Source organism: Callithrix jacchus, chromosome 11 (assembly GCF_049354715.1).
Source record: "Callithrix jacchus isolate 240 chromosome 11, calJac240_pri, whole genome shotgun sequence".
Taxonomy (NCBI): domain Eukaryota; kingdom Metazoa; phylum Chordata; class Mammalia; order Primates; family Cebidae; genus Callithrix; species Callithrix jacchus.
This window is the reverse complement of record NC_133512.1, coordinates 107940620-107968216: the sequence shown is the minus strand read 5'-3', so window position 1 is coordinate 107968216 and position 27597 is coordinate 107940620. Positions and strand designations below refer to the sequence as shown.

Below are 27597 nucleotides of genomic sequence, written 5' to 3'. Positions count from 1 at the left end.
CTTGTTAGGGGGCAATTCGGCCTTCGGTTAATGTGCAATGGACAAGTGAGCCGTTCCACTGCTCCTAAGTCGATAGGGGGAGCCGGTAGTCGGTCCGACCGTACCATTAGGCGCCCAGTCTGGAGGATAGGTTTTGCAGGGTCGTAGGACGCCGTCGGTCACCAGGCTCGGAGAAGGACAGGAAAATGGCGGCATTAGGGTCTCCGGCGCGCACTCTGCGGGGACTTCTGCGGGAGTTGCGCTACCTGAGCGCGGCTACCGGCCGACCGTATCGCGACACCGCGGCCTATCGGTACCTTGTGAAGGCTTTCCGTGCACATCGGGTACGGGAGCCTTGTCCCGGGTGCTCCATCTGCTGGAGAGGGAGGGAGAGTCGGGTCTGGGCCGGGGTAGGGAGCACGAGGTCTAATTCCTGCCTTTCTGAGGCCAACCCTTCCACGGAGCCCTCATTCCGACCAAACCAATCCCAGGCCGAGGCTCCATGCTCTGGCGTAAACGCAGGAACTAAAGCACCGGTGGGGGCTCAGAGTCGCTCTGGGGACGTCCGGGTCCTCCAGGGGGGCGGACCCATCCCGAAGGATTTCATTGGCTGGTCTGTTGCCTGTGCGGAGGGGAAAGTCAAGGAAGTGGAATGGAGAAAATACAGGGGGTAAAACAATGTAGATAGACTTGAAGGGTGTACTGTCACTAGTCTTAAAGCCACAGCATCTGGCCAACAATCTCCTCAGCCTTTCCCTAGAAAAATTATTCTGAGAGGTTTTTTTTTTTTTAGGCGGAAAAGAAAAACTGGGCTTCAGGGAAGGAAACTTGCTGCCCTTGAGCAATGTGGGAAAAGGGAGAATCATCTTCTTCACTGTCGAATTTCTGAGCCAGGGATGTCAGAATGCAAAACTAAAATTCTGGTTTTTGAAAGGTGACAACTTTCGGGACTGTGCTAGGAATCTGGTCTAAATAGGAAAAATCAGATGCTTATGGACCTTGTTCTTTAAGAGGCTTGATGCTCACCTTAGGAGCGATACAGTAAAGCATTTAGAATAAATAAGTGCTCAACGTGTAGACAACAGGTGCTGGAATATAAAGAAGAGGTTCGGGAAGGTTTTCTGGAGGAAATTAATCAGGGATCTGAAGGCTAATTTGCAGTTAGCAAGTAAATTGGGGTTAGGGTCCAGGTTTAAAAACTGCACAATTGAGGCCGGGCGCGGTGGCTCAAGCCTGTAATCCCAGCACTTTGGGAGGCCGAGGCGGGTGAATCACGAGGTCAAGAGATCGAGACCATCCTGGTCAACATGGTGAAACCCCGTCTCTACTAAAAATACAAAAAATTAGCTGGGCATGGTGGTGCGTGCCTGTAATCCCAGCTACTCGGGAGGCTGAGGCAGGAGAATTGGCTGAAGCCAGGAGGCGGAGGTTGCGGTGAGCCGAGATCCCGCCATTGCACTCCAGCCTGGGTAACAAGAGGGAAACTCTGTCTCAAAAAAAAAAACTGCACAATTGAAAGTCCAGAGGGGAGAAAAATTGCCAGTTGAGAATGATTTAGCTCTTAGGGTGTGGTGGGGGAAGTGGAGGTAGATGAGGTGGTAGGCAGAACAGGAATTTAAACTTTAGTGTAAGTGTAATGGGAAGGCATTCCAAGACTTTTAAGGAGGTAACATGATTATAATTATATCTTATGGAGACAACATTATTACCCTTGAGAGAGACTTGGCTATGGTTCTGAAATTCATGGTACATTCTGGAAACACCACTCTGGAATGCATTTAAGCATAGGGGAAATGGTTTATATTTCTTTAAGGCTCAGAGCTAACTCAACCATCCCATTTTCTCTATCCCTTCCCTTGGGAGAAGGGATTCTATTAGGGAGAAACCTCCCCTTTCTCCACAGGGAAAATGCAGTATTCTATTTCACTTGATCTCTTTTGGTTTCTCGTGATCTATTTATTGTTTCCTATTACTGACCCTTCTGTCCTCATGATTCAGGCTCAACTGAATCAAGGTCAGTATTCTATCCTATATTAATATAGGATATTAATTCCTATGTCAAATTCCACAAATTTGGGCTTGTATAATATTAATAGAAATGGATGCTACAATTTGTTAATGCTTGACATTGGTGTTGGTTTCTCATAAAACTTAAATTACTAAAAAATTTGTATTAAAGCAGATTCATTGTTTTTAAGCAGCTAATGAATGTTGCTTTCAACATGATCTGCAGATCCGAAAACCCACATTCACCAACATGGGCAACATAGTGTAGTGAGACCTCCTCTCTACAAAAATTTAAAAGTTAGCCAGGCATGGTGGCCCATCCTCTAGTTCCAGCTAATTGGGAGGCTGAGATGAGAGGATTACTTGAGCCCAGGAAGTCAAGGTTGCAGTGATCCATGTTCATACCACTGCTCTCCAGCCTAGGCTATGGAGCGAGACCCTGTCTCAAAAACCAAGAAGCCACACACATTCTAGTTTTCAGATTCTAACACTAGATATTCAAATAGAGAAAGGGGATTGGGCCAGGGGCAGTGGCTCATGCCTGTCCCAGCACTCTAGGAGGAGGCAGCGGGTGGATTGCTTGTGCCCAGGAGTTCAAGGTCAGCCTGGGCAACATGGTGAAACCCTGTCTCTATAAAAAATACAAAAATTAGCTGGATCTGGTGGCCTGCAACAGTAGTCCCAGCTACTTGCTGGTCTGAGGCAGGAGAGTCACTTGAGCTGGGGAGGTCGACAGCCATGTTCACGTCATTGCACTCCAGCCTGGGCAACAAAGTGAGACTCTGTCTCAAAAAAAAAAAATAAAAAATTGAGGGGGATTATGTTGGCAGTGGTGCCCAGATTAATCCATACTTGGGCATGGCTCCTGTTGTCACTCAGAGCTATGCACACCCCCATCTCACCTTTCCTGCCCCTTTCTCACAGCCTTGAACTAGTCAAAGAGGGTACACTGACTTAATCTCAAAAGTTACGTATGATGAAGGAAAAACAAGGTTTGGAGTCATTTGGGGACTTTGGAATGGATATGGAGTTTCAGCTTCTTAAAGTCATTTGAGTCCAGATTTTTCAGATGGATAAGTAAATTGTGAGAGCAAGAACAGCCATTCCTCAGTAAGTGGGATAGGTTCCAGGATACCCCTCAACCACACTCAAGGATACCAAATCCATGGATGCTCAAGTCCCTAACATAAAATGCTATAGTATTTTGCAATGCACATCCTTCTGTATACTTTAAGTCATCTCTAGATTATAATACCTAATGCAATGTAAATGCTATATAAATAGTTGTTATACTACATTGTTTAGGGAATAATGACAAAACATGTTTGGTAAGACACGATTATCCTTTTATTTTTTTCTGAATATTTTTTATCAGAATTGGTTGAATCCAAAGATGCAAAACCCATGAATCTGGAGGGCCAACTCTAGTAAGTAATATAAACATAAGCATATTATATATATATATATGGGCTTCATTTGTTACTATTTAGTACGAAGTTATTTTTCAGACAAAATAAGGTTTCAATTTTCATTGTAATGAAAGGTATATGCCACATTAACCAAAGTCATAGAAACATAAATAAAGCAGTCCTTTATTTGCTTGAAAGGGAGAAAGTTCTACATTATATTCCTTTTTTTGGGGTGGGGATGGAGTCTTGCTCTGTCGCCAGGCTGGAGTGCAGTGGCACAATCTCAGCTCACTGCAACCTCCACCTCCCGGGTTCAAGGGATTCTCCTGCCTCAGCCTCCTGAATAGCTAGGATTACAGGCACATGCCACCATGACCAGCTAATTTTTGTATTTTTATTAGAGATGGGGTTTCACCATGTTGGTCAGGCTGGTCTCAAATTCCTGACCTTGTGAGTCATCCACCTTGGCCTCCCAAAGTGCTGGGATTACAGGCGTGAGCCACCGTGCCCAGCCTCATTATATTCTTTAGGTGCCATTAATGATCAGTGACCTGATTATAATTTTCATATCTACCATTAACTAATCTCTGAGCATCTCTAGGCTTTAGTTTCCTCACGTGTAAAATGAAGGAATTGAAACTAGATGACTTCTTGCAGTACTCACTGAATACAGCAACATTCAATGTAACTCCTTTTTAAAATCAGAACTAGAGGTCAGCTTTACTAATAATCATAGCGTGCCTCTGTAGATGTATTAAGTATACATGTATATACAAACATGTTTGTATTTCCTCTGTGCAATTTACTTTCATTCTAGAGAATGCTTGTTCATTAAATTTTTCTCAGTGGACTTCTATCTGTAGCTGGGTTAAGAGCTTCTGACTTGCTGCTTCTCTAGGTCACCAGTGAAAAGTTGTGCAGAGCCCAACATGAGCTTCATTTCCAAGCTGCCACCTATCTCTGCCTCTTGCGCAGCATCCGGGAACATGTGGCCCTACATCAGGAATTTCATGGCAAGGGTGAGCGCTCAGTGGAGGAGTCTGCTGGCTTGGTGGGCCTCCAATTGCCGCATCAGCCTGGAGGGAAGGGCTGGGAGCCATGAACATGGAGAATATCCTCGGATGCTGCATTCATAAGAAAATTTAATAATTTCTATCAATATGTAGTTATCATTAAACTTTTTTTAAGTTTAAGGTTTTCCTCTAATTTTGTTTACTGGTTCTTAGGAGAATTAACTGGAGTGAATTGACTGAACTTCTTATACTAGACTAACTGATCTCTACTTTAAACAAGTTTTTTTTTTTAATTTTAAAAGTAGTACAAGCCTTTTGTTTGAGGAATTCAAATGTTATAAACGTACAATAAAAGAAGCCCTCATTTCCTTTGTCTTGCTTCTCATCCCCATTACCAGATGGTCGTTATTACTAACAGTTTGATGTGCGTCTTTCCAGATATTTCCTATCCATATTTATAAACAATTATATATACATGTCTCATTAAAAATACGTAAATATGATGTGCTCCAGTCCTGGCAGGAAGTAGATGGCAACTCAAATAGGGTCATTGAGGAGAGTTAAAGGGATACATAAAGATGTGGGTGAATTAAGGTCAGGATGGTGAAGCTCTAAGGGGTTCTCAACCGTAGAGAGGTATGTTTTATTTTTAACTGGGCAGGCGCCGGAGCACAACAGGTTAAAAGAGACTCGCTAGTGGAGAGTTCTTACTTCCCTAGGCCTGACAAGTGTGGGCCCTTAGGGTGAGCAACATGGCCACAGCTCAGCTATAACCCACAGAGGGGGATGAATGAGCACATTGACATCTCTCTTCTGTCTCATCTTACCAAATTGTTCCTCCTCTTGAACTCCCTGCCTGGGAAGATAGCTCCACCATGCACTTGGCTAACCAAGTCAGAAACTTGGGCTTCATTTGGTCTTCCTCCCTCTCCTTGCTTTTTACAATTTCCAGCAATTTTAATTTCTGCAATAGCTCTAATAGCCTTCTCCCCATCTCTGTCTCCACTGTCTCTGTCCTGGTTCAAGCACTGAGAATCTTTTGGCTGAACAAAGAAAATAGTCTCCTAAAGGGTCCTTTTGCTTCTTACATCCTTATTTCTTCAAAAATCATTCTCTCTGTGAATTGCTGACACTTATTTACCTGTGGTTCCTTTATGGTATATGTCAGTTTCTTCTGTAGATAGATAACCTCTATTTTCCTGGACCATGTCTCATTCATCTTTGCAGTTTCTAAAGCACCTTCTATAGTGACTTACACATTGCATGTATTAAATGTTTTTGAATGCATAACTCAGCTCTACTCACTTACAGAAGCATAATCTCAACAGAACTATTCATAAAGCATTTAAAACATCTCCTATAAGTGGTTAACATAATAGTATTAATAGGTCAAACAAACATTTATTCAACTGGGTGGATTTAAAAAAATAGAAATGTTTAACACACATTTTTGGTTTTTTGTTTTGAAATAGGGTCTCAGCCAGGCATGGTGGCTCATGCCTGTAATTGCAGCACTTTTGAAGGCCAAGACCATCCTGGCCAACATAGTCAAACCCCATCTCTATAAAATACAAAAATTAACTGGGCGTGGTGGCATGCGCCTATAGTCTCAGGAACTCCAGAGGCTGAGGCAGGAGAATTGCTTGAACCAGGGAGATGGAGGTTGCAGTGAGCCGAGATCACGCCACCGTACTCCAGCCTGGTGCCTGGCAACAGAGCAAGATCTGTCTCAAAAAAAAAAAAGAAAAGAGATAGGGTGTCAGTGTTGCCCAGGCTGGAGAGTGCAGTGGCGTGATCTCAGCTCACTGCAAGCTCTGCCTCTCAGGTTCAAGTGATTCTTCTGCCTTAGCCTCCTGAGTGGCTGGGAGTACAGGTGTATGCTACCACACCTAGCTAATTTTCAGCTTCTCTATTCTCTGTCCATGTTTTACAGTCTAGCTAGAACTGAATATAGAAATTCAGTTATTTATAACAATTTTTTATAGGGGCCATGCTCTTTATTTCACATTTTGCTGTTCCTTATACAGGGAAAGCTCTTCTCCCAATAAATAGCTATATCCTATTCATTCTTCAGGATTTCAGATTAAATTTCACTTTTTATCTTTTCTTCCTTCAACAAGGATTTACGAATGTCTACTATATAGGTGATAACTGCCTTAGCTCCCTTACCTTTCACTGTTAACAAAAGTAAACATGTGGGGAGGTGGCTCCTGTTTGTAATCGTAGCACCGTGAGAGGACTAGATGGGAGGATTGTTTGAGGCCAAAAGTTTGAGACCAGCCTGAGCAACATAATGAGACCCTGTCTCTAGAAAAAAATGTAAAAATTAGCCAGGTGTGGTGGCATGCCCCCATAGTCCCAGCTACTCAGGAGGCTGAGGTAGGAATACCACTTGAGACCAGGAATTAGAGGCTGCAGTGAGCTAGATCATAGCTACTGCTCCCCAGCCGGGGCAACAGAGCAAGACCATCTGTAAAAAAGAAAAAAATTAAGGCATAGTGGCTCACACCTTTAATCCCAGCACTTTGGGTGGCTGAGACAGGAGGATGGCTTGGGGCCAGGAGTTTGTGACCAGCCTGGGCAACATAAAGAGACATCTTCTCGGCCAGGCACGGTGGCTCACGCCTACAATCCCAGCACTTTGGGAGGCCGAGGCAGGTGGATCACGAGGTCAAGAGATCGAGACCATCCTGGTCAACATGGTGAAACCCTGTCTCTACTAAAAACACAAAAATTAGCTGGGCATGGTGGTGCGCGCCTGTAGTCCCAGCTACTTTGGAGGCTGAGGCAGGAGAATTGCTTGAACCCAGAAGGCGGAGGTTGCGGTGAGCCAAGATCACACCATTGCACTCCAGCCTGGGTAACAAGAGCGAAATTCCGTCTCAAAAAAACAAACAAAAAAAGAGACACCTTCTCGCCCTGCGCGGTGGCTCATGCCTGTAATCCCAGCACTTTGGGAGGCTGAGGTGGGTGGATCACCTGAGGTCGGGAGTTCTAGACCAGACTGACCAACATGGTGAAACCCATCTTTAAAAAAAAAAAAAAAGAGAGAGAGAGACACCTTCTCTACAAAAATAAAAAATTAGCTGGGCATGGTGGTGCATGCCTGTAATCCTAGCTGCTCAGGATGCTGAACTGGAAAGACCGCCTGGGAAGTGGAGACTGCAGCAGTGAGTCATGATTGTGCCACTGCACTCACCTGGGTGACAGAGCAAGACCCCATCTCAAAGATAGAAATTGTTGTTTGTTTTTTTTTTATATGGAGTTTCGCTCTTGTTACCCAGGCTGGAGTGCAGTGGCACGATCTCGGCTCACCGCAACCTCCGCCTCCTGGGTTCAGGCAATTCTCCTGCCTCAGCCTCCCGAGTAGCTGGGATTACAGGCACGCGCCACCATGCCCAGCTAATTTTTTGTATTTTTAGTAGAGACGGGGTTTCACCATGTTGACCAGGATGGTCTCGATCTCTTGACCTCGTGATCTACCCGCCTCGGCCTCCCAAAGTGCTGGGATTACAGGCGTGAGCCACTGCACCCGGCCCAAGATAGTAATTTTCAATTGAAGTTTTAGGCCGAGTGCAGTGGCTCACGCCTGTAATTTCAGAACTTTGGGAGGCTGAGGTGGGCGGATCAGGAGATCAAGACCAGCCTGGCTAACACGGTGAAACCCCATCTCTACTAAAAATACAAAAAAATTAGCTGGGCATGGTGGCATGCACCCATAGTCCCAGCTACTCAGGAGGCTAAGGCAGGAGAATCGCTTGAACCCGGGAGGTGGAGGTTGCAGTGAGCCAAGATTGCACCACTGCACTTCAGCCTGGGCGACAGAGCAAGACATCTCCAAAAACAAAACAAAACAAAACAAAAAACTTGAAGTTTTAAATCTACATTAAAATTAATAGGCATCGGCTGGGCACACTGGGTCCCACCTGTAATCCCAGCCCTTTGGGAGGCTGAGGTGGGTGGATCACCTGAGGTCAGAGTTCGAGACCAGCCTGGCCAACGTGGTGAAACCCCATCTCTACTAAAACTACAAAAATTAGCTGGACATGGTGACAGGCGCCTGTAATCCCATTTAGGAGGTTGAGGCAGGAGAATCACTTTAACCCGGGAGGCAGAGGTTGCATTGGGCTGAGAGTACACAACTGCACTCCAGCCTGTGTGACAGAGCAACACTGACTCAAAAATAAATAGGCACCATGTTTACAAAATTTGATTGTATGTACTGATGCCCCAAGAATAACTGCAATATTAATTTTTATGATATATCCTTTACCATATTTAGTTCATAAATTACAATAAATTGATAGGTTGTCTGTTCTGCACAGATAGCAAAACATGTTACTTGTACCTATTCTGTTTCAATTACCTATTTTAAATGTGTACTTTAACTCTACTTTATATGATTTTCTGTTTCCCTCTGAGACCTTGTTCCTTGAAGAGGAATAGTTATCAATTACTAAAATGTAGACACAGACATACAGAGGTATTTTTATTTCAGATGCTAAGAGTAATACATAGTTACTACATTTAAAAATTTTGAAACAATTGGCCGGGCGCCTGTAATCCCAGCACTTTGGGAGGCTTAGGCGGGTAGATCATGAGGTCAGGAGTTCAAGACCAGCCTGACCAAAATGGTAAAACCCTGTCTCTACTAAAAATACAGAAATGAGCCAGGCATGGTGGCAGGAGCCTGTAATCTCAAATACCCAGGAGGCTGAGGCAGGAGAATCGCTTGAACCTAGATGACAAGATCAAGCCACTGTACTCCAGCCTGGCTGACAGAGCAAGACTCCATCTCAAAAAAGAAAAAATTGAAAAAAAATTACAAACAGGAGAACAAACTTCCAGTTAGGTTAATGGCAGTATAGTAATTTGCAGTAACCCTTCTGTTGAAGATAACTGAAAAAAAGTCAAAATTTAAAAAAAAATCGAAATCATTAAAGAGCTAATAAAATAGTGGAGACATGCTGGGTCAAAACTTAGGAGAAGACAACCAAGAAGAGTGGTGTAGCACACAAAGCACACTGTTGGCTTGATGGCATTTGTCAACTTTATTTTTGAAACAGACTCTCTGTCAGGCTGGAGTGCAATATGATTTCAGCTCACTGCAACCTCTACCTCCTGGGTTCAAGTGATTCTCCTGCCTCAGCCTCCCAAGTAGCTGGGATGACAGGCACCCACCACCACACCCAGCTAATTTTTGTATTTTTAGTAGAGACGGGGTGTTGCCATGTTGGCCAGGCTGGTCTCAAACTCCTGCCCTCAAGTAATCTGGCCACCTTGACCTCCCAAAGTGCTGGGATTACAAGTGTGAGCCACCACGCCCTGCCAGCATTTGTCAATTTAGTAGAAATAGCTTCAGTACTGAAACTGAGCTGCACTTTGAGTGGTCTGTAAGACAGAGAGAAAAAAAGCAGTTTAGGCTCACAAAGATAGGGACTCTAATCACATGCACTTTAAGCTAGGACCATGAGGTTCAATCTCAAATGTGAATTGGATGCAAATAAAACAAAAGCTCTGTTAGTCGGGTGCGGTGGCTCACGCCTATAATCCCAGCACTTTGGGAGGCTGAGGCGGGTGGATCACGAGGTCAACAGATCAAGACCATTCTGGTCAACAAGGTGAAACCCTGTCTCTACTAAAAATACAAAAATTGGCTGGGCATGGTGGTGCGTGCCTGTAGTCCCAGCTACTCAGGAGGCTGAGGCAGGAGAATTGCTTGAACCCAGGAGGCGGAGGTTGCGGTGAGCCGAGATCGTGCCATTGCACTCTAGTCTGGGTAACAAGAGCGAAACTCCATCTCAAAAAAAAAAAAAAAAAAATTCTTGCCAGACTTTTTTTTGAGACAGGGCCTTGCTCTGTTGTCCAGGCTGGAGTGCAGTGGCAAGGTCATGGATCATTGCAGTCTTGACCACATGGGGCTCAAGACAGCCTCTTGCCTCAGGCTTCTGAGTAGCTGGGATGACAAGCACACAACATACTCTGCTGCTTTTTTTTTCTTTTCTTTTCTCTTTTTTTTTTTTTTTTACTTTTTGTAGAGACACAGTTTCTGTATGTTGCCCAGGCTGGTCTCAAATTCCTGGCCTCAAGTGATTCTTCTGCCTGGGTCTCTTAAAGTGTGGGGATACAGGTGTGAGCCATGGTGCCCAGCCTCCTAGCCAGACTTTCTGTCCAGATTTTTGTCATTTGTTGGTTAAGAGAAACTGAAGCCTTGAACCTGTATTATGGTGGTTCCTGACTAGTAATCGTTTCACTTACATAACAAAGTAAAATAAAAATCCTTTCTGGAGGAAGACAGCATTACAATCTCTATTTAGGGCTTATGTTACATGTATTTTTACAAATACATGTTCAGCACACAAAGATAACCAGACACACAAGAAAAGACTTCATATGTGAGAACCAACATGACCAACGGACCGAAAAAACCTGAAGATATTTCAATCAGCCAACACAGATTACCAAACGATTGTTCACTAAGGGCAGTTGGCCGATTCTAGTATCTTCAGTGAAGCAGCCAAGCTTGGAAATTTTATCAAGGAACCAGAAACTATAAAATGATATTATAAGTTTGATAAAGAACCTAATAAAAATTCTAGAACTGAAAAAGAATTCAACTGATGGAAGTAATAAATTAGATACAGTTGTATAGTGAGATTAGTGAACTATAAAATTTGTCAGAAAAAAGCATCAGCTTTGAAAGACCAAGGTAAAAAGTGCAAAATTGAGAGTAAGATATAGAGGATACAGTGAAAACTATCTAATATGCATGTATTTAAATGTCCAGAAGTTGATGAGGGAGGCAAGACTGAGAAGATAACAGCTAAGCATTTCCTAAATTGACGAAAGATGTTAGTTGATGGATTTTCAATGAATGAGTGAAGGCTCATTGTTCACTGAGTTCATAACATGATAAAGTAGCCAGCTATCTTTAAAGGAGTAAAAGACTGAGAACTGACTTCTCTGGAGCAGTGGAAGGTAAAAGGTCAGGTAAAATGTATGTGCCCAAAGAAAATAACCACTGGGCATGGTGGCTCATACCTGTAATCCCAGCACTTTGGGAGGCTGAGGTGGGCAGATTGCTTGAACCAGCCTGGGAAACGTAAACAGACCTTGTCTCTACAAGAAAAATTTTAAAAATTAGCTCAGTGTGGTGGTGCATACCTGTAGTCCCAGCTACTTGGGAGGCTGAGGTGGGAGGATCACTTGAGCTGGGGAAGTCAAGGCTGCAGTGAGCTGAGGCAAAATCTCACTGCACTCCAGCCCTCCAGTCTGGGTGTGGAGCAAGACCCTATCTCAAAAAAAAAAAAAAGAACCTCCAACCTAGAATTTAGCTGATAAAAAAAAAAATCCATCTGAATTTAAAGCAAAATAAAGATCTTTTTTTTTGAGATGGGGTTTCACCATGTCGACCATGTTAACCAGGATGGTCTCAATCTCTTGACCTCATGATCCACCCGCCTCCCAAAGTGCTGGGATTACAGGCGTGAGCCACCGCACCCGGCCTCAAAATAAAGATCTTTTTAGATAAACGAAAATGGGAGTGTTCTCCCCACTAGCTGACCAACACAAAAGCAAACCCTGAAGCAAGGTAGGCAAACTACAGTCAGGCCCAGTGTGGTGGCTCCGGCCTGTAATCCCAGCACTTTGGGAGGCTGAAGTGGTGGATTACTCAAGTTTAGGAGTTTGAGACTAGCCTAGCCAACATGGTGAAACCCCATCTTAAAAAAAAAGTCAGATAGTAAATATTTTGGTCTTCTAGGCCACACAGTATGGGATCCTTCACAAACCACTCAACTCTATTGTTGTGGAGCAAAAGCAACCATAACAATATGTAAATGAATGAGCCTGGTAGTATTCGAATGAAACTTTATTCACAAAAATAGGCCATGGGCTGCATTTGGCCTGTGGCCGGTAGCTTGCTGACTCCTGTCCTAATGGATAAACTTCAGATAAAAGAGAAATGATCCCAGATGGATGGGCAGAGATTTCCAAAGGAGTGAAGAGCAAAATAAGCAGTAAAGAACATTGTTTATATAAAACTTGGTTTTAAAAAAACAGAGAACTAAAAAACCTGGTATCAAGAGCATATAACTTGGGATAAGAATAATTGGAGTTAGTGTTCTAGGTTCCTTGTATTGCCTATCCTGCAGAGGGGTGGAGTTCCCCGCGGCCAACGCTGCTGGCTCCCAGCTCCCCGAAATCGCCTCCCCAGTAGCTCAGAATACGCTGAGTTTTTATGGTTTCATTCAGACCATGCCGCCAGCGACCTTCTTCTAGGTAACGATAATCCGAATGGGTCGGCGCGCCTGTTTCCTAGGGGACTGCTTTCGCGTGCTTTCTCCTAAACTTGACACTTCCCAGCTGGGGAGAGCCTTAAAGCCCTAGGCAGAGGCGGGTGCGAGCCAGGGCTGCTCCGGGCCAGAAGAGGCGCAAGAGAACCAGGAGCGTCCACGCCACTAGGGGCGGGGGTTCGCCCCGAGCACGCCCACCTCGGCCACCCAGGAGGCTGACCTCAGTCAGGGCGGAACTGGACTCTACTTACTTTCAGCTAAGCCTCTAGCGCATTTTGCTAATTTGGGTCTGACTCGCTACCACCGCGGGCCGCACAGCCCTAACCGCCTGCCCTGTAGCCGGGAGGGAGCGTAGTAAGGCTTAGCGCCTCAGGGCGGATCCGGCTTGGAACGTAGGTTGAGGAACCAGAGTCTCGCGAGATCCGGGGTAAAGGGGCGAGAGGAGCGCGCGTGCACGGGCCCTGAGCCGTTAGGGTGGAACTCTTCGCGGGCGGAGCCATACAGCTGGACGCCAGTTGGTGGAGCCCCCGCGGGAAACGACTGAGCGCGAGGAGCGTGCGCGCTCCCGTCGCGGCGACGGTGGCGGCGAGCGGCGTCAGAGCTTGGAGGGGGGGGTTGACGGCTTCTGGCGGGTGGCGGTGTTGAAGCCGAGAGCTTGCTTGGCCCTTGTCGCTTCTGTCCCAAGAACCGAACGGAGAGTGAGGGCACGAGGGTCGCTGTTGGGGGCTGCCGTCTTCCTCGAACACGTCGTCGTGAAGAGCGCAGCCCGGACTCTCCTGCAACCCTTCCGGCTCCCTTTCCGCACGCCTCGAGGCGGCGGCGGCCACCGAGACAGCAGCGCACCTTCCCCCATCCCTTACCCTCATCCCCCCGGTCCAAAAGGGCCCGGTCTGCGCCCCACCCCCGCCCGTCAGTCCGCTACGCCGCCGCCATGTCGGCGCAGGCCCAGATGCGCGCGATGTTGGACCAGTTGATGGGCACCTCCCGGGACGGTAAGCGTCTGCCAGGGCCCTGGGGGTGGGGGAGGGGACGGGGACGGCGAAGGGAAGGGGTTTCGAGGGCGCACCTGGGCGCGCGCGTGTGGCTGAGTAAGGGGCTCCCAGATTGGTAACACGAGGTCCCCGGCCCCCGTCCCATCCAATCAGGGCTTGGCAGGCGGGCTTGGGGGGCGGTGACCGTGCGGATTGGCGGGAACTGCTGCCAATGGGATGAGGCGGGGCCTGGAGGCAGAAAGGAGAGTTTGTGCTTTTAATGTTGACTTGGCTGGGACGGGAGAGCCCGCGTCTCTCTTGCGTAGTTGGGGGGCCCGTTTTGTCGCTGGTTAGGTACCTGCGGACAGTTAAGGCCTCCGCCCCGGATCTGATTCCTTAACCCAGAGCTTTGGGATCATCCCTCGCCGCCGTCCTCCAGATACCTAGAGAGAAGCTCCCCCCTCCTCTTCCTGGGTCAGGAGGAAACCTTTATTACTAACCCAGTCCCAGAGATGCACCATCGAGCCCCACAGAAACAACCATTTCTTTGGAAAATCTGACCCAAACCATGGTTTCTTGAAGGGGGTGTGTTTGGCCCCATTTTGTGAAAAGGAACATGTTATGGCCTGTTTTTCCGAGAGACCTCCATTTTGTTAGACAATTTAATAGAGGCTTTGTTCAGTGAATATTGACATATCTTGCATGTGCCCTACATAGAACAATTTTGAAAATTTGGTGCCCAGTGAAGTACAATTTAGGGGAACAAAGATCCTTTCAGGCGCTTAGGTTAGAATCTGTATAGAGAGCCCTTAAGTGCTGGATTATTCTTTGTCATAAAGAGAATTTCTAAATAAAAGGATGAAATGCTGTTGCTTTTTTTGGTGATGATAATTAGTAATGTACTCTCAAATTCAACTTAAATCTATTCAAATATCTAGGAAAGGTCTAGTTCATTACTTTCTTAACACAGCAAAATCCTTGGTAGTTTTTATGTGTTGCTTGTTTAGGCATAGTTTCTTAGCCACTTAGGAATGCTTTTGTTCTTGACAAGTTATATAAGTGTATTAATTTAAGAGAAAAGGCACATCTTAAATTTAGTTTTTAAGATACTCTTAATTTACGTGAGTGCTTTGCAGCAAAATATGAGTAGATTTTAAAAACCTTATTGCATTCAAATCTTTCAGCAGTGCATAGAGTGGCTTTTCAGTGTTCACATTTTTAGTTTAAATAAAAACCCATATTGGGAACTTTTCTTTATAGAACATATGGACAAATAGGTGTAGATGGCAAACCTGCTTGTGGTTGTGTAGAGAGGAGGGAAAGATTGGGAAGGAAATGAGTTTTGGGTGGAAAGTTAACATTAACTTAACATACCATTGGAGAAACTTTTAACTGTTAATCATTTCTCACGTTTAAATAAGAATGGTTACTTTATCACTGCAGCTTGTCTTCACGTTGCTCCCTTTCCAATATGAGAGTATTGGAAACGGGCTTCATTGAATCCTAGCTAACAGAACAACTAATCTGTGTAATAAAATGAAGGAAATTATTTAAGACTTGCTTTACATGATCTTTTCAGTCCTTGATGGATACCATTTTTGGTATCTTCTTCATGAATTGGATTTCCTAGTTTTACTGGGAGGGTAGTTGGGTCAAGGTAAACCATCTCCTGATAAGTTTCTGAATTAGGCAGCCTGTCTAGTATTGCAAAGCTAAATTTAAATATATTTCTGTGTGTGTAGTCAGCAGAAACTTGGATTTCTTAAAATCCACCTTGTGTATTTTTTTAATGTGTCTGTTACTGGATTTTTTTTTTTCCTTCAGAGTTAGAGGATTTACTATGATTGAACTCATTTAGGAGTCCACAGTGTTATTTAGCTGAAATGACTGGATTTTCACTGCTATATTGGGTCAGAAGTAAAAAATATATTACTTTCAAGGAAAAATAATTGAGTGAGCTTTTTAGATATCGAAATTAATTCTTTTATATATGCAAAATAAGAATCAGAACATTTTTTTTTTTCCTTACCAGACATTTAATGAGTTTATATATATCATTTTATGATTCAGGACTTTTAATAATTAGGATTGTTCTTTTTTGCATACAGTCAACTTCAAGTTATCCAGGGATAGGGGAACATGGAAACGTCCCCTGAATAACGCCATGTAATTTGAAACCATTTAATGGGAAGCCTTGTATTGGACACACAAACAGCTTATGGGAACGCTGTTGGGTGTCTTTGGCAATAAGGTGGAAATGGGGATCCAGGAGGTGGGAGAGAGGTGGAAAAGGTAGGTAGGAGGGTATTTAAGGCAACTTTGTCCTTTTTTTTTTTTTCTTTTCTTTCTTTTTTTAAATTCAGAGACTATAAAGCAACCACTCTCTTTTTAGGTAGTGGGGTTCAGTGTGGCAGTGATCCCCTCAACCCTTAGTGTCCTGTTTGTGAAGGAATCTGAAGTGGCACAAAGTCCTGGGCTTTGGAAAAACATTACCTCCCCACTCCCTTAAGGTTTCTTCCCCCTCCCTTTCCCAACAGAGTTTTTAATTAGATCCTTTTAAAATTCATTGGAGATTTAAGTCTGTTAGTTAAATATGCCTTATCTTGAATTACTAAAAGCAGTTAATTGTTTAGATTACCTAAACTTCACTGGAATCCTCAGGAGTAGGAATTTTATTAGCAGGGCAATGGAGAGGTAATTTTGGATCACTGGGCACTTCAAGAAAGGACAGTCCTGGGTGAGTGGTGGAAGTTGGGGGCTTTAGACAATCTGAGGGCAGCATGATGGTGCCGGGAGGCTGGGCAAGGGGACTGCCAGGAGGTGGGAGAGGAATGCATAAGGGAGGTGGGAGGGCCAAAGACAAACTTTGCCTTCTTTGCAATTTTGCCTAGGGCCCTGGTGGTGGCAACCGCCTGTGTGCCACTGAAAATCGTGCCGATGCCTGGCATACTGCATAAATGGAAGCAGGGTACCGCGTGAGTTGAAACATTGGTCACACTATATAAAGTTTGTATATGTGAATCAGTGTAACTCATACCCATATATAACTGGGGGTCTGACTGTATTTGGATTTTTTTGATAAGGCATCATGGGCTAAGGAAAAGAGCACTGGGCTGAGACTCAGGAGACCTGGTTTCTAGCCCCAGCTGTACCTCTAATTGTAACCTTGGGTAAGTCACTTAACCTTTTTTGCCTCAAGTTAAATCTGTAATTTGTTATATGGGAAAGCAAATAATTTTTTATGTTATACTCAGAAATGTTGAAAAATAAATATATTTTAAGTTTTTTTAGAAAGGGGAAGCTATAAGGAGATAGTAATTACTAATATTATATCTTATTTATAATTCATTACATTTTATAAATATCTTTCTGTTTTAGTTGTTAGTATTAACAGAGGGGAGAGGGATAATTTGTTTTCCCTGAACATATTCATTCTATTTGAAAGCAGGGAGGAGCTGCACAGGAGAATCCAAGAAACAGTTTGAGAATTGTCTAGGTGACAGGTGGAAGAACCCAGTGTCCTCCCACAAACTATGGTCATTTTTTCCTAGTTGGATTAATTGCAAGGATGTCCCTTAGCTAAAGCCCCTTTGCCAACAAATACTGTTTGGTTATAAGTCTCTGGTGTTGATCCCAAGAAAGCCTGGGAGGATGCATGCGATAAGAATTAAATAAAATTGAGGGTGTGGATTTAGATTACATCTTTTTTTTTGAGACAGGGTCTCACTCTCGCCTAGGCTGGAGTGCTGTGGCGTGATCTTGGCTCACTGCTGCAGCCTCCACCTCCCGGTTCAAGTGATTCTCCTGCCTCAGCCTCCCAAGTAGCTGGGATTACAGATGCCCACCAACATGCCTGGCTAATTTTTTTATATTTAGTAGAGATGGGGTTTCTCCCTGTTGGCCAGGCTGATCTCAAACTCCTGACCTCAGGTGATCCACCTGCCTGGCCTCCCAAAGCGCTGGGATTACAGGTGAGAATCACCACGCCCAGCCTAGATGACATTTTAAGCTTAGAAATTAGGGAAGTTACAGAAGGTACTTCTGAGGGTCTGTATCTCTTAATTGCTTATACCTTTAAATGGGAGCAGTGACCGTCTTTGAAAGATTAAAATAGGCCAGGAATGGCAGCCTGCCCTCCAAAACAAGTAGACTGGGAATGTTATATAGAATTTTATAGCATCATTAGTTGTCCCTTTTGGTTAGGGAATGTTTTGGGCAAGTTAAAACTTGAGTAATTTTAACTATTTTAATGTTTCTAAATTGTAGGATATACTTCTTCAATTAATATATTAATTATAATATTTTTGCTAATCAGTTATGTTGTACAGTAGTATAGTTTGTGGGATACAAAACTGAAAGGAGACTCATCCTTGGAGATATCCAGGAAAATACAGTTAAGAAAGCCATTTATCTGTTGCTAATATAAGGTTAGTAATACATAAGCATATAATCTGTAGGATAGTATGACATTTCTGCCTTTATGCAAAATTACTGAATCAAAGTTTGAAGTAGTGCTTTCTTTAATGGATTTTATTTATAAAATCATCTTTATTGTAATCTGTGTTCCTTGACTTTTCATCAACATTGAAAACATTTTCTCTTAATTTTTTCTCATTAACATAATGAACCATATTCATTTTTTGGTCAGTTGTAAGCCATTCTTTTATTCCACTTGGATTGTTCATTTTAAGTGAAGGAGGCGGAGCCTTTATCGTATAAGCAGACATTTTTGAAATAGCAGGATATTTCTTAGTCTAGAGCTTGTATACACTTTAACATTATATGGAGTTATAGCAAGTATAAGATTAAACAGTAGTTTCTGAGTTTCAGTTAACTATTTAACTTTATCAGAGTTTCAGGCATATCCAAAACACTGAAAGCTTATTAGCACCTGCATAGTGAATCAGTTAAAAAAGTTGTCCTCATTTTGCATTTTGAATTCTGAATGATATTTCTATCTACACAGCAGCCCAGAAAACAATAAAACTGTCACTTCATATAACATTGCATCGTTCCTGGATTCTCTACAGTTGTTTAGTTCTCCTCAAGTAAGCATATGCTTCTGAGACATTCTTTTACTTCAGGTAAAAATGAACTGAAAACAGAAAAATCATTTTGTCTGTTTCTGCATCAGTTCTATAAGAAGCAAGTAACTTTCTTTGTTTTCGTTTAGGTAGGGTGTTGTCATAAGGATAGATGATAGTGGTCTACATGTTAAAGATGGGTAGTAGGAATTCAGTGGACATTAGGTATCATGGATCAAGGTCAGGTTTAGTGAGTGAGTCAGATACTCTTCAGTAACTGGTGGCTCATGAAAGCATTAAAGCTTAAAGTTGCTGTGAGTTCAGCAAGTGGGGGAGGGTTGAGAAGACAAGCAGATGGGTTGAAACTAAAGGTCAGTAAGTGTGTAAGATTAGTTAAATGGGGCAGATACTCCCTAACTTTGGAATTCGAGAAAGGTGCTTGAAAAGGACTGAACCCTTCAAGCCTACTGCTGTTAGTGTGTAGAGTTCTTGAGGAAACAAGCATTTTGACATAACTTAATCACTCTACTAAGAAACTAAGAAGATGAAGGAAGCTGGAACATCTTGCTGGAAAAGGAATGAGGGAATGAATGAGGGTAAGTTTCTGACTAGAATCTTGTGATTTCAGAACTTGCAGGAAAGCTATTCTGTTTGCTTTTGGGTTAGATTCTCAGACACTAGCAGCTGCTAGAATAGACATTGGAAGGCAGAGCCAAAATAGATCAGTATGCAATTTTGTAAAATTACTGAGGATATAGAGAAAAGTAATTTGTAAAACCTCTGAAATCATCTGCAGCTCCATGTTTTTGTTTGAACCTAATGACTTAGGACTTTGAGAAGTCAAAGCCATCAGAAAGTAACATGTAGTCCATTCAGCTGAATAAATGTCATATTTTGGTATTAGCATAGAAAAGAATCTTTAAAACTTCTTTCCAAAAAGCACTCAGTATTGACCCATATGTTCCAATATAGTTGTGAACCATGTACAACTGATGTTTGACTTGACTCGACATGAAAAGAATTTAACCAGCTGTCCTTGCTGAATCTTGTCTCCTGAATATGGTAAATTGTTTTTGTTTTTAATCTTCTTAATACCTTAGATTTCTACAGACCCCACCTTTCTCTTCTAGCGTTAACTGATACTTATTGGATAGTATCTATAGTATACCTGGCTGTTCTGTTCTGTATTCTGCTCTACTAGTAGTTTACATGGTAGACTCTTCTCAGTTATTTGAAGTGTATGTTTTAGATCAGGGGCTGGCACTATGGCCTCCTGCTTTTTACAAATAAAGTTTTATTGGAACACAACCATGCCGATTCATATACATATTGCCTGTGGCTGCTTTGGCTTAAAACAAGAGTTGAATAGTTGCTACAGAGTCATATGGCCCGCAAACATAAAGCATTTACCATCTGGCTGTTTAACAGAAAGTTTGTTTATCACAGTTGTGGTTTAGTGATTCTCGAAAGCGTGGTCCTTGGGCCAGCAATTCAGTGTTACCTCAGCATCACCATGCATTGTTAGAAATGCAAATTCTTGGACCCACCTACTGAGTCAGAAATCCTGGGTAATCTATGTTTTAAGAAGCTTTCCAGGTGGTTCTGATACACATTAAAAGTCTGAGATACCCTCTTCTACATAAATGTTTCCCAAATGTTTGCCACACTTACTGACTTTATTATTATTATTTTTGAGACTGAGTCTCTGTCACCCAGGCTGGAGTGCAGTGGCGTGATCTTGGCCCACTGCAACCTTCACCTCCTGGATTCAAGCAATTCTCGTACCTTAACCTTTCGAGTAGCTGAGATTACAAGTGTGCACCGTTACTCCCTGCTAATTTTTATATTTTTGGTAGAGTTGAGGTTTCGCCATGTTGGCCGGGCTGGTCTCAAACTCCTGACATCAAGTGATCTGCCTGGCTTGGCCTCCCAAAGCGCTGGGATTACAAGCATGAGCCACCATGCCCAGCCTTGCCTTTATTATTTTTTACTGTTTTCTATTTATTTAATACTTTCCTTTATGTCAACTCACTTTCTAAAGACTTTAAAATGAAAATTTAAAATTTTATTAATTTTAAAATGAAAGTTTATACCACCATAAAAATAAATACAATGAAAACAAAATGGTGTTTTACAAAGATAGAGCTAGACTCTCTTGCCACTTAGGGTTCCCTGTGCTAAAAATTAGAAGTTGTTAAATTTATTAAATAAGTACTGTTGCAAAATGGGAACTTTTTTTTCTTAATCATGATTAATAACTTTCTTACTGAGTGGTATTTAAAATGTCATGTTGGGGAAATCATATAACCCTTAAAGTTGTCTTTTTGTGCAAATCTCATGCTTTGGAAATTACTGTTTCAGGGAGTATTCATGTTAAAGGAAAGCTGATTGAACTATATATACCCAAGCCAATAAGCAGAAATGACTGGACAGAAAGAAATACAAGCCTGTGAGACAGAGAGATCTAGGAGATCCCTAGAGAGGTCCATCTAGAGGTCCATCTCCAGGGTGAAATTACCTCATTTAGCTAAATTTCTCACCTCTCCCTTTAGTGCTTTGGTCCATGGGGGTAGATGATTCTGCAGGATTTCACCAATTGGTTCCATAATGGGAATGTGAAAGGTTCCTGGCTATGGGAAAAGCCACTTATCAAAGAGAAGCCTGATAGAAATGCTAGGGGAAGTGGCTGTGAGTCTGCATTATAGATGGGAGCAGAGCAGCAGAGCATGTTGGTAGGACTAAGCAGTTGATTCACCTGAATCTGGATACCATGTATGAATATTTTGAAAAATTCCTGTTATAATTTAATTTACTCCATTGTGTTAGAGGGAATACTTCTCTGCACATGGTGTTCTATACAGTTATTGGTTGATGTGCTTTAGGGTCTAGTAATTATTTATAGCAATAGAATCTTACTTTCCATTGTATCCCCAGGTTGCTGAGTTGCTTTAGTTATTTCTCTATTTCCTTAACTAAGAGATTATGGACATAATTTGCTTCTGTCATCTTTTCACTAAAAATCTAATGGGAATGAAGAATTACACATGAATGTTTAATAAGTTCTGTGATACTGGTGATAGGTATCTGCATTTGAAAAAAGTGTTTTAAAAAGTACAAAGGACAGTCAAGCACCTATATGATGGAACAAATGTTATTTTGTATATTTCTGTCAAACTTTAAAAAGTGTGTAAAGCCTCACAGATAAAGTCTTTTATGGTCCCCTTCATGGTCTCAGTCCTTTCCCCAGAGGAAACCTTTTTGTGAATTTGTTGTATATTCACTATGACACAGTATTCCTGCTGTGTTATTTAAATAGTTTTAAGGCTCACATCTCCTTCATGGTAATCTTGTTTTCATTTTAACTTCTTCCTTTATCATTGGGTTGTCTGTCACCTCTGTTCTTTGATATTCTCATTTCTTTTCCCTTTTTTATTTCTTTCTTTCTTTTAGATTTGGGGAGGCTCTAGTTAGCTTCTGCAGCTATCACCAGCTGATGAGAACTTGTCTTTCTTAGTAGATAAATCAGCCAATCACTTTTTCTTTGATTCTTTTCAGCTATTGTTTCGTAGCCAAAGATAGCTTTGATTACGTCTAGTTTTGTATATAGAAAGTTCTGGATGATAGAAGGCACCAGCTATCCAAAATGCAAGTGTTACTGTATCAGAATTGCAGCTCTGCAAGTAAGTATCAAAATACAAAATTTAGCAGGCTGCAACTTTTTATTCCATGTATCTTAAATTCTATGTAACCCACTCTAGGACTTAATTTTAAAGTAACTTCAAGCTTTTCTAATGTCTCTTAATTTAAGACGAGAAATATGCTGATTTCCTAAAGCAGGTATGCCCCAAAACAGGATGGCATTGATCACTGCCAGCTGCCAAGACCCTTTGCTTATATTAATGAGAGAGGTTAGGCAGGGCATGGAATAGAGCCCTTGGAATGCAGATTCTTTAGTATTCCTTTCTCACATTTCCATCATCACCATTCTGATTAGCTTCAAAGATTCTACAGGCTTTTTTCCCTACAATCAAGGCTTTTTCCCATTCTCATTCTTTATAATCGTGTGATACGGATTTTCACAGACAAGTGGGCTAGATTTTTAACATTTAAAAAACATTAACCTTTGATTAATAATAGAATTCTGGAAATTTATTCTACAATGGGCATTGTATTTTTAAAATGTTCGGCTTGTCATGGGAGTTATTGTTGGGGGTGATACTAGTACCTATTTCTGATTATAAACTTATAGGATTATATGAACCAGAAGATTAAGAAGAATAACTTTTCTGAGCTGTATAGCACCCTTGTGTTTGCATTTTCTGGAGGAAAGGAAAGCTGCTTTGTTTTATTGGAAGTGACTTGATGTCACATTTGGAAGGCAGACTGTCATAATTGTTTTTTCCTGTTGCCATCTTTGGCATAGTACTCTTTGTTTCCTTTCCTTATGTAATAAACATGTGCCTGAAAAGTTTAGGATATCAAGACATATAAAATGTTTTCATAGCATCTATATAATTATGTTAAGACATGGAGTCCTTTTGTAAAATGAACCCTATACTTTGAACTGTTTAAATATACAGTGGGTTAAACTGAGTGTATATATTAATAAGAGCATATGGAGTAAGGGAGTAATGTTTTTTTAAAGGGTTAACTACAAAGGATTTGTATAGGTGGGCTTTAAGCTGAATTCTAGAGGAACAACAAAGGTAGGTGGGAGAAGTTGGTATGAGTGGGTTAGAAGTTAGAGGAAGATGTGAAAATGATCAGATTAGTATAATAGTTACTGTGCAGCAGTAGTAATCACTTTTACTTTGGTTCTACATGAAGACACAAGGTGTTTCTTTTCTTTCTTTCTTCTTTTGAGACGGAGTCTGGCTCTGTGGGCCAGGCTGGAGTGCAGTGACACCATCTTGGCTCACTGCAACCTCCAACTCCCAGGTTCAGGTGATTCTCCTACCTCAGCCTCCCGAGTAGCTGGGATTACAGATTTGTGCCACTATGCCCAGCTAATTTTTGGATTTTTAGTAGAGATAGGGTTTCACTGTGTTAGCCAGGCTGGTCTCGAACTCCTGACCTCAAGTGATTCACCTGCCTCGGCCTCTCAAAGTGCTGGGATTACGGGCATGAGCCACCACTCCCTGCGACACAAGGTTTTACTTGTACACTGCTTTAGATCTCGTCCTGCCCTGGACTAGACTAGAAATTGGCCATAGATACAGTTGCCCACATTATTGTGTGAACTCGCAGCTTGCTTTGGAAGAAATGGAGAGAGGAACATTTCTCTGCATTTGGGGATTCAAGGGATCAGGGAAATAAGCTTTAAACTTTTGGTTATATACCTCTCTACCTGTAGCTTTCCTTTCACTGAAGGGTTATGGATCTTATGTCAGAGAGGAGGGAACTGTCCTGTCTCAAGCCCACTGTGACATGTGACCCTCAACTAGCATGCTTGTGAGAAGGGCTTTGGTTGCCATACTAGAAAATGTAGGAGGGCTTCCCTTCTGCTGCCCCCATTTATAGACATGGGGGTGCCTCCACTGCTTTGTATGCTGTTGCATTTTCTCTTCCCTCTTTGTTTTCTCTAAGCTAAGCTCTAAGCTAATTCTGTACAAAAAAAATACTGATTGTTCTTGTAAATTGCTTGCCGTTTAATGCCTGATAATGTACTGTAAAATAGGATTCTGCATACCATTAAATATGTCAAATATTACAAACTTCAAGGTTCTTTTGAAATTACAATACTAAACTCAGTTCACTTTTGCTTAGCCTTCACAGTTGTTGATCACATAGCATGGTCATCCACTCACAGCTTAAAAAAATACAGGGAGCATCGGAGAGAATGGGTAAAGTAAAATTTTGATGTTTTTAAAATAGCACCTAAATCTATGAAAGTTGATTTGGTTTCTTGTTTGTATGGGAGGGGTAGGGTGGGTAGCACTGGAGGGAAGGGGTGGATATTGGGAAGATAGCATGCACCATATAAAATCATGTCAGAGACCACCTAGGCTAAGGTTGTAAATGTTACTAATACAATTTAAGTATTAATGGAAGTTTCAGAAAAGGCAGGACCATAGAATGGCAGTGTTGGGAATTACAGTGGGCTTTTTTTTTTCCTCCTGACTTACGGAAGGGGATTTGAGAATAGCAGTATTTGAGTACAATTTGGAGAGGAGGCTTTCTTTTAAAGTGACTTGTCCATATTCCCCGAGTGGAACTGGCTGCCTTAGTACCACCTTAGGCTCTGATACATTGGTGAAAGACCTGGAGAAGAATAATATGCATCCTCATTTTTGTTGTATTCTTGTGACTCAGGTGTTCTCAAAGATTATAATTCATGAAACTCACGAAGGGGTTGAACAAAAGAGGGAGATAAGAGAGTTGTTTCTCAGTAGAAAATTTGGTAGAAACAGGAATTAACAGAAATTTGATGTTTCTATTAAAATGAAAAACACTTCATTTGCTAGAGTTCTAAATCAAGTTTCTAATTCTAAAAACTTGGCTGTGTAGTTAACATACAAGGCCTAATTATCATAGAGGTTATAGGAGAGTGATACCTCCATGTGTTTATAGGTAGGATTTTTTTTGTTGTTGACAAAAATAACTTCGTCTAGTTCTCCAGTTCATTATTTTAATTTTTTTACTTTATACACTAAAAATTTGGATTGAAAAAATGAAAAATGTAAGAAATCAAATATTACTCAAAAAGTGTTATTCTGATCCTAACTTTGCAATTCTTCTACATGAAGCCATGGACTAGACTAGAAATTGGCCATAGATCTTTATACAGTTCCCACATTATTATGTGAGCTCAGCAGCTTATTTGCCAAAGCCAAATATGGTTTACTTACTGGTCTCCCAATCCTTTTTGCTTCTATAAGCTTTATCAAAGATATCACTCCAGTTTGTAGTGCTCTTTTTTCTACTTTCCTTTGATCTAAGTCGTATCTTTCCTTCAAATTTTGGCTATTTCATGAAGCTTTTCCCAGTATCTCCAGTCTTGGTGGTAATTTTAGTCTATGCATTCCTAATTGAAACACACATTTGACACTTGGATCATGTTATCTTAAATTATAACTTATTACTTTATTAATATATCCTTGGCCAGATGCAGTGGCTCCTGCCTGTAATTTCAGTATGTTCGGAGACTGAGGTAGGAGGATCATTTGAGGGCAGGAGTTGGTGATCAGCCTGGGTAACATAGTGAGACCCTGTTTCACAAAAAATTAAAAAAAATTATTATGTCCTATTTCTTTAGCAAAATCATTGAGTCCTTGAGAGGAGAGAACTTGTCTTATATGCCTCTTCATAATTCCATTGCCTAGCACAGCAGGTGTGGTCACTAATAGGTTTGATTCTGTGATTTGAATCCATTGTTAGTGTGACAAGAAACTTTTTTTTCCATAATTTATGTTTTTTTATATGACTTTATGCCCACAAAACCCAAAGATAAAATACATTAGATTGAAAATAATTTCTTGTATTATAAGCAGATTTGGTTCATAAAATAGGCTTTTTATAAAATAGCACTGTTTTATCTAGTTCTTATGAAAAACATGGTTTGGGCCAGATATCTTGACGGAAAACAAAATTGCCAGCAGTTTTTTTTTTTTAATTCATTGTTGGTTTAGCCAAATTGTACTTCCATGGAATAAGCCCAAATAAATTTGTTAAATACTGCAAGGTTATGCAGCCAGATTGTTTTCAAATGTCAACCTTAAAGTCCCTTAAGCAGAACTTTAAAAATGTCAATAAACAGTTGCTGTTCTCTCTCAGGATATTTCTGTATCTCAAATTATTAAGTGTTTTATTCATTGTTTTAAAGATAATGGCTGCTATTTGATAGCTGTATTTGTTGTGTTTGCTACAGTTATCAAATATTTATGGAGCACCCATTCATTTGTAGTGAGGAGTTATTTTAAAATGCTTTTGGAATTTATAGAAACAGATGCTGTTTTAAAAAGCTTACCAGGGAAAATGCGTACAACTGTTACGTATCCATAAAAATTTAAAAAAACCCAAGAAGCTCACCAGGGAAACTTGCTGGTTTGCTGTATTTCTATTTGGAATTGTTCATAGTTTAATTGATAGCTGTGTCTTCAGGGCACAATTAACTTAATATTTAAATGTAAGTTGTTAAGCAAAAATCAGTTCTCTACTTGATGAAATGTTTGATTAGTAAAGCTTCACCCTGATTTTATTCAAAGGCCTGAGCCATTAGTTTAACAAAGGACTGAAATGATTCCACTGTTGCATTACCATAACATTTCAGTACTTTTAGCAGGAAGACTACTAGATACATAAGGGGTTTTTTGTTTTGTTTTGTTTCAACTTTAAAATTCCTTAATATAATTAGGGTACAGATTTGAAATGAAATTTTTTTTATTTTTTTTTTAATTTTTTCTTTTGATAAAAACTTTATTGTCTTAAATATCAAATTTTACACACCACTTTTTCTTCAGAAAGTTCCTATTTAAAAAAAAATAAAGTGTTTCAATTATTTAGGGCTGACTTACATTTCAGTATGTGACAAAAATTCAAACCCAAATGCATCTAGTTCACTCAGTTTCAGACAGGTCCTATGTTCAGCCCCTAAACGAGCGGCATAATGCCACCAATTTTGGGATTCCTGAGTTTGGTTCCCTTAAGTTCTCAGAGTTTTCCCAACTCTCAAAACCAAAGCATCATGGGAGAAATTTTTTTCTTAGACGGTAGGAAGCAAAAAGCCTCTAATAGCATTGACATTCTGGTATGAGCTTATCATAGTACCCTTCTAACATGAGCATTAGGCCCTCACCAAAGTCTTGATAAAAAAATAATAATTTCTTAAAACCCCACTTGACTCAAAGACATTGTTCAGAGCTCCAGTTTTGGACTTTTACCTGTAGTCAGTCATACAGTTA

At 41.4% G+C, this 27597-nt stretch overlaps 2 protein-coding genes across 47 annotated transcripts in view; both read left to right on the top strand.

The window, feature by feature from the left end:
- Nucleotides 1–128: 128 nt before the first annotated feature.
- Nucleotides 129–4776, top strand: FMC1 (formation of mitochondrial complex V assembly factor 1). The gene is made up of 2 exons (XM_009002992.5): nucleotides 129–323; nucleotides 4294–4776. The coding sequence occupies exons 1-2, from the start codon at nucleotides 186–188 to the stop codon at nucleotides 4495–4497; spliced, it is 342 nt and encodes a 113-aa protein (XP_009001240.2). The 5' UTR covers nucleotides 129–185; the 3' UTR covers nucleotides 4498–4776.
- An 8487-nt stretch (nucleotides 4777–13263) lies between these two features.
- Nucleotides 13264–27597, top strand: part of LUC7L2 (LUC7 like 2, pre-mRNA splicing factor) — a 60373-nt gene continuing 46039 nt past the window's right edge. For 2 of the 46 annotated variants that reach the window (XM_078343648.1, XM_078343676.1), the window contains exons 1-7: nucleotides 13264–13694; nucleotides 16565–16648; nucleotides 16757–16843; nucleotides 18643–18721; nucleotides 19231–19293; nucleotides 19670–19759; nucleotides 24464–24540. Coding sequence is in view for 2 of the 46 variants with exons in the window: in XM_002751943.7 (XP_002751989.1) it covers nucleotides 13634–13694 (61 nt within the window). In the remaining 44 variants the exon portion in view is untranslated. Of the gene's footprint in view, nucleotides 13695–16564; nucleotides 16844–17948; nucleotides 18101–18639; nucleotides 18758–19230; nucleotides 19294–19669; nucleotides 19760–24463; nucleotides 24541–27597 lie in introns of those variants that run through there. The other 44 variants (XM_078343645.1, XM_078343677.1, XM_078343682.1 and 41 more) reach the window with 32 other exon arrangements.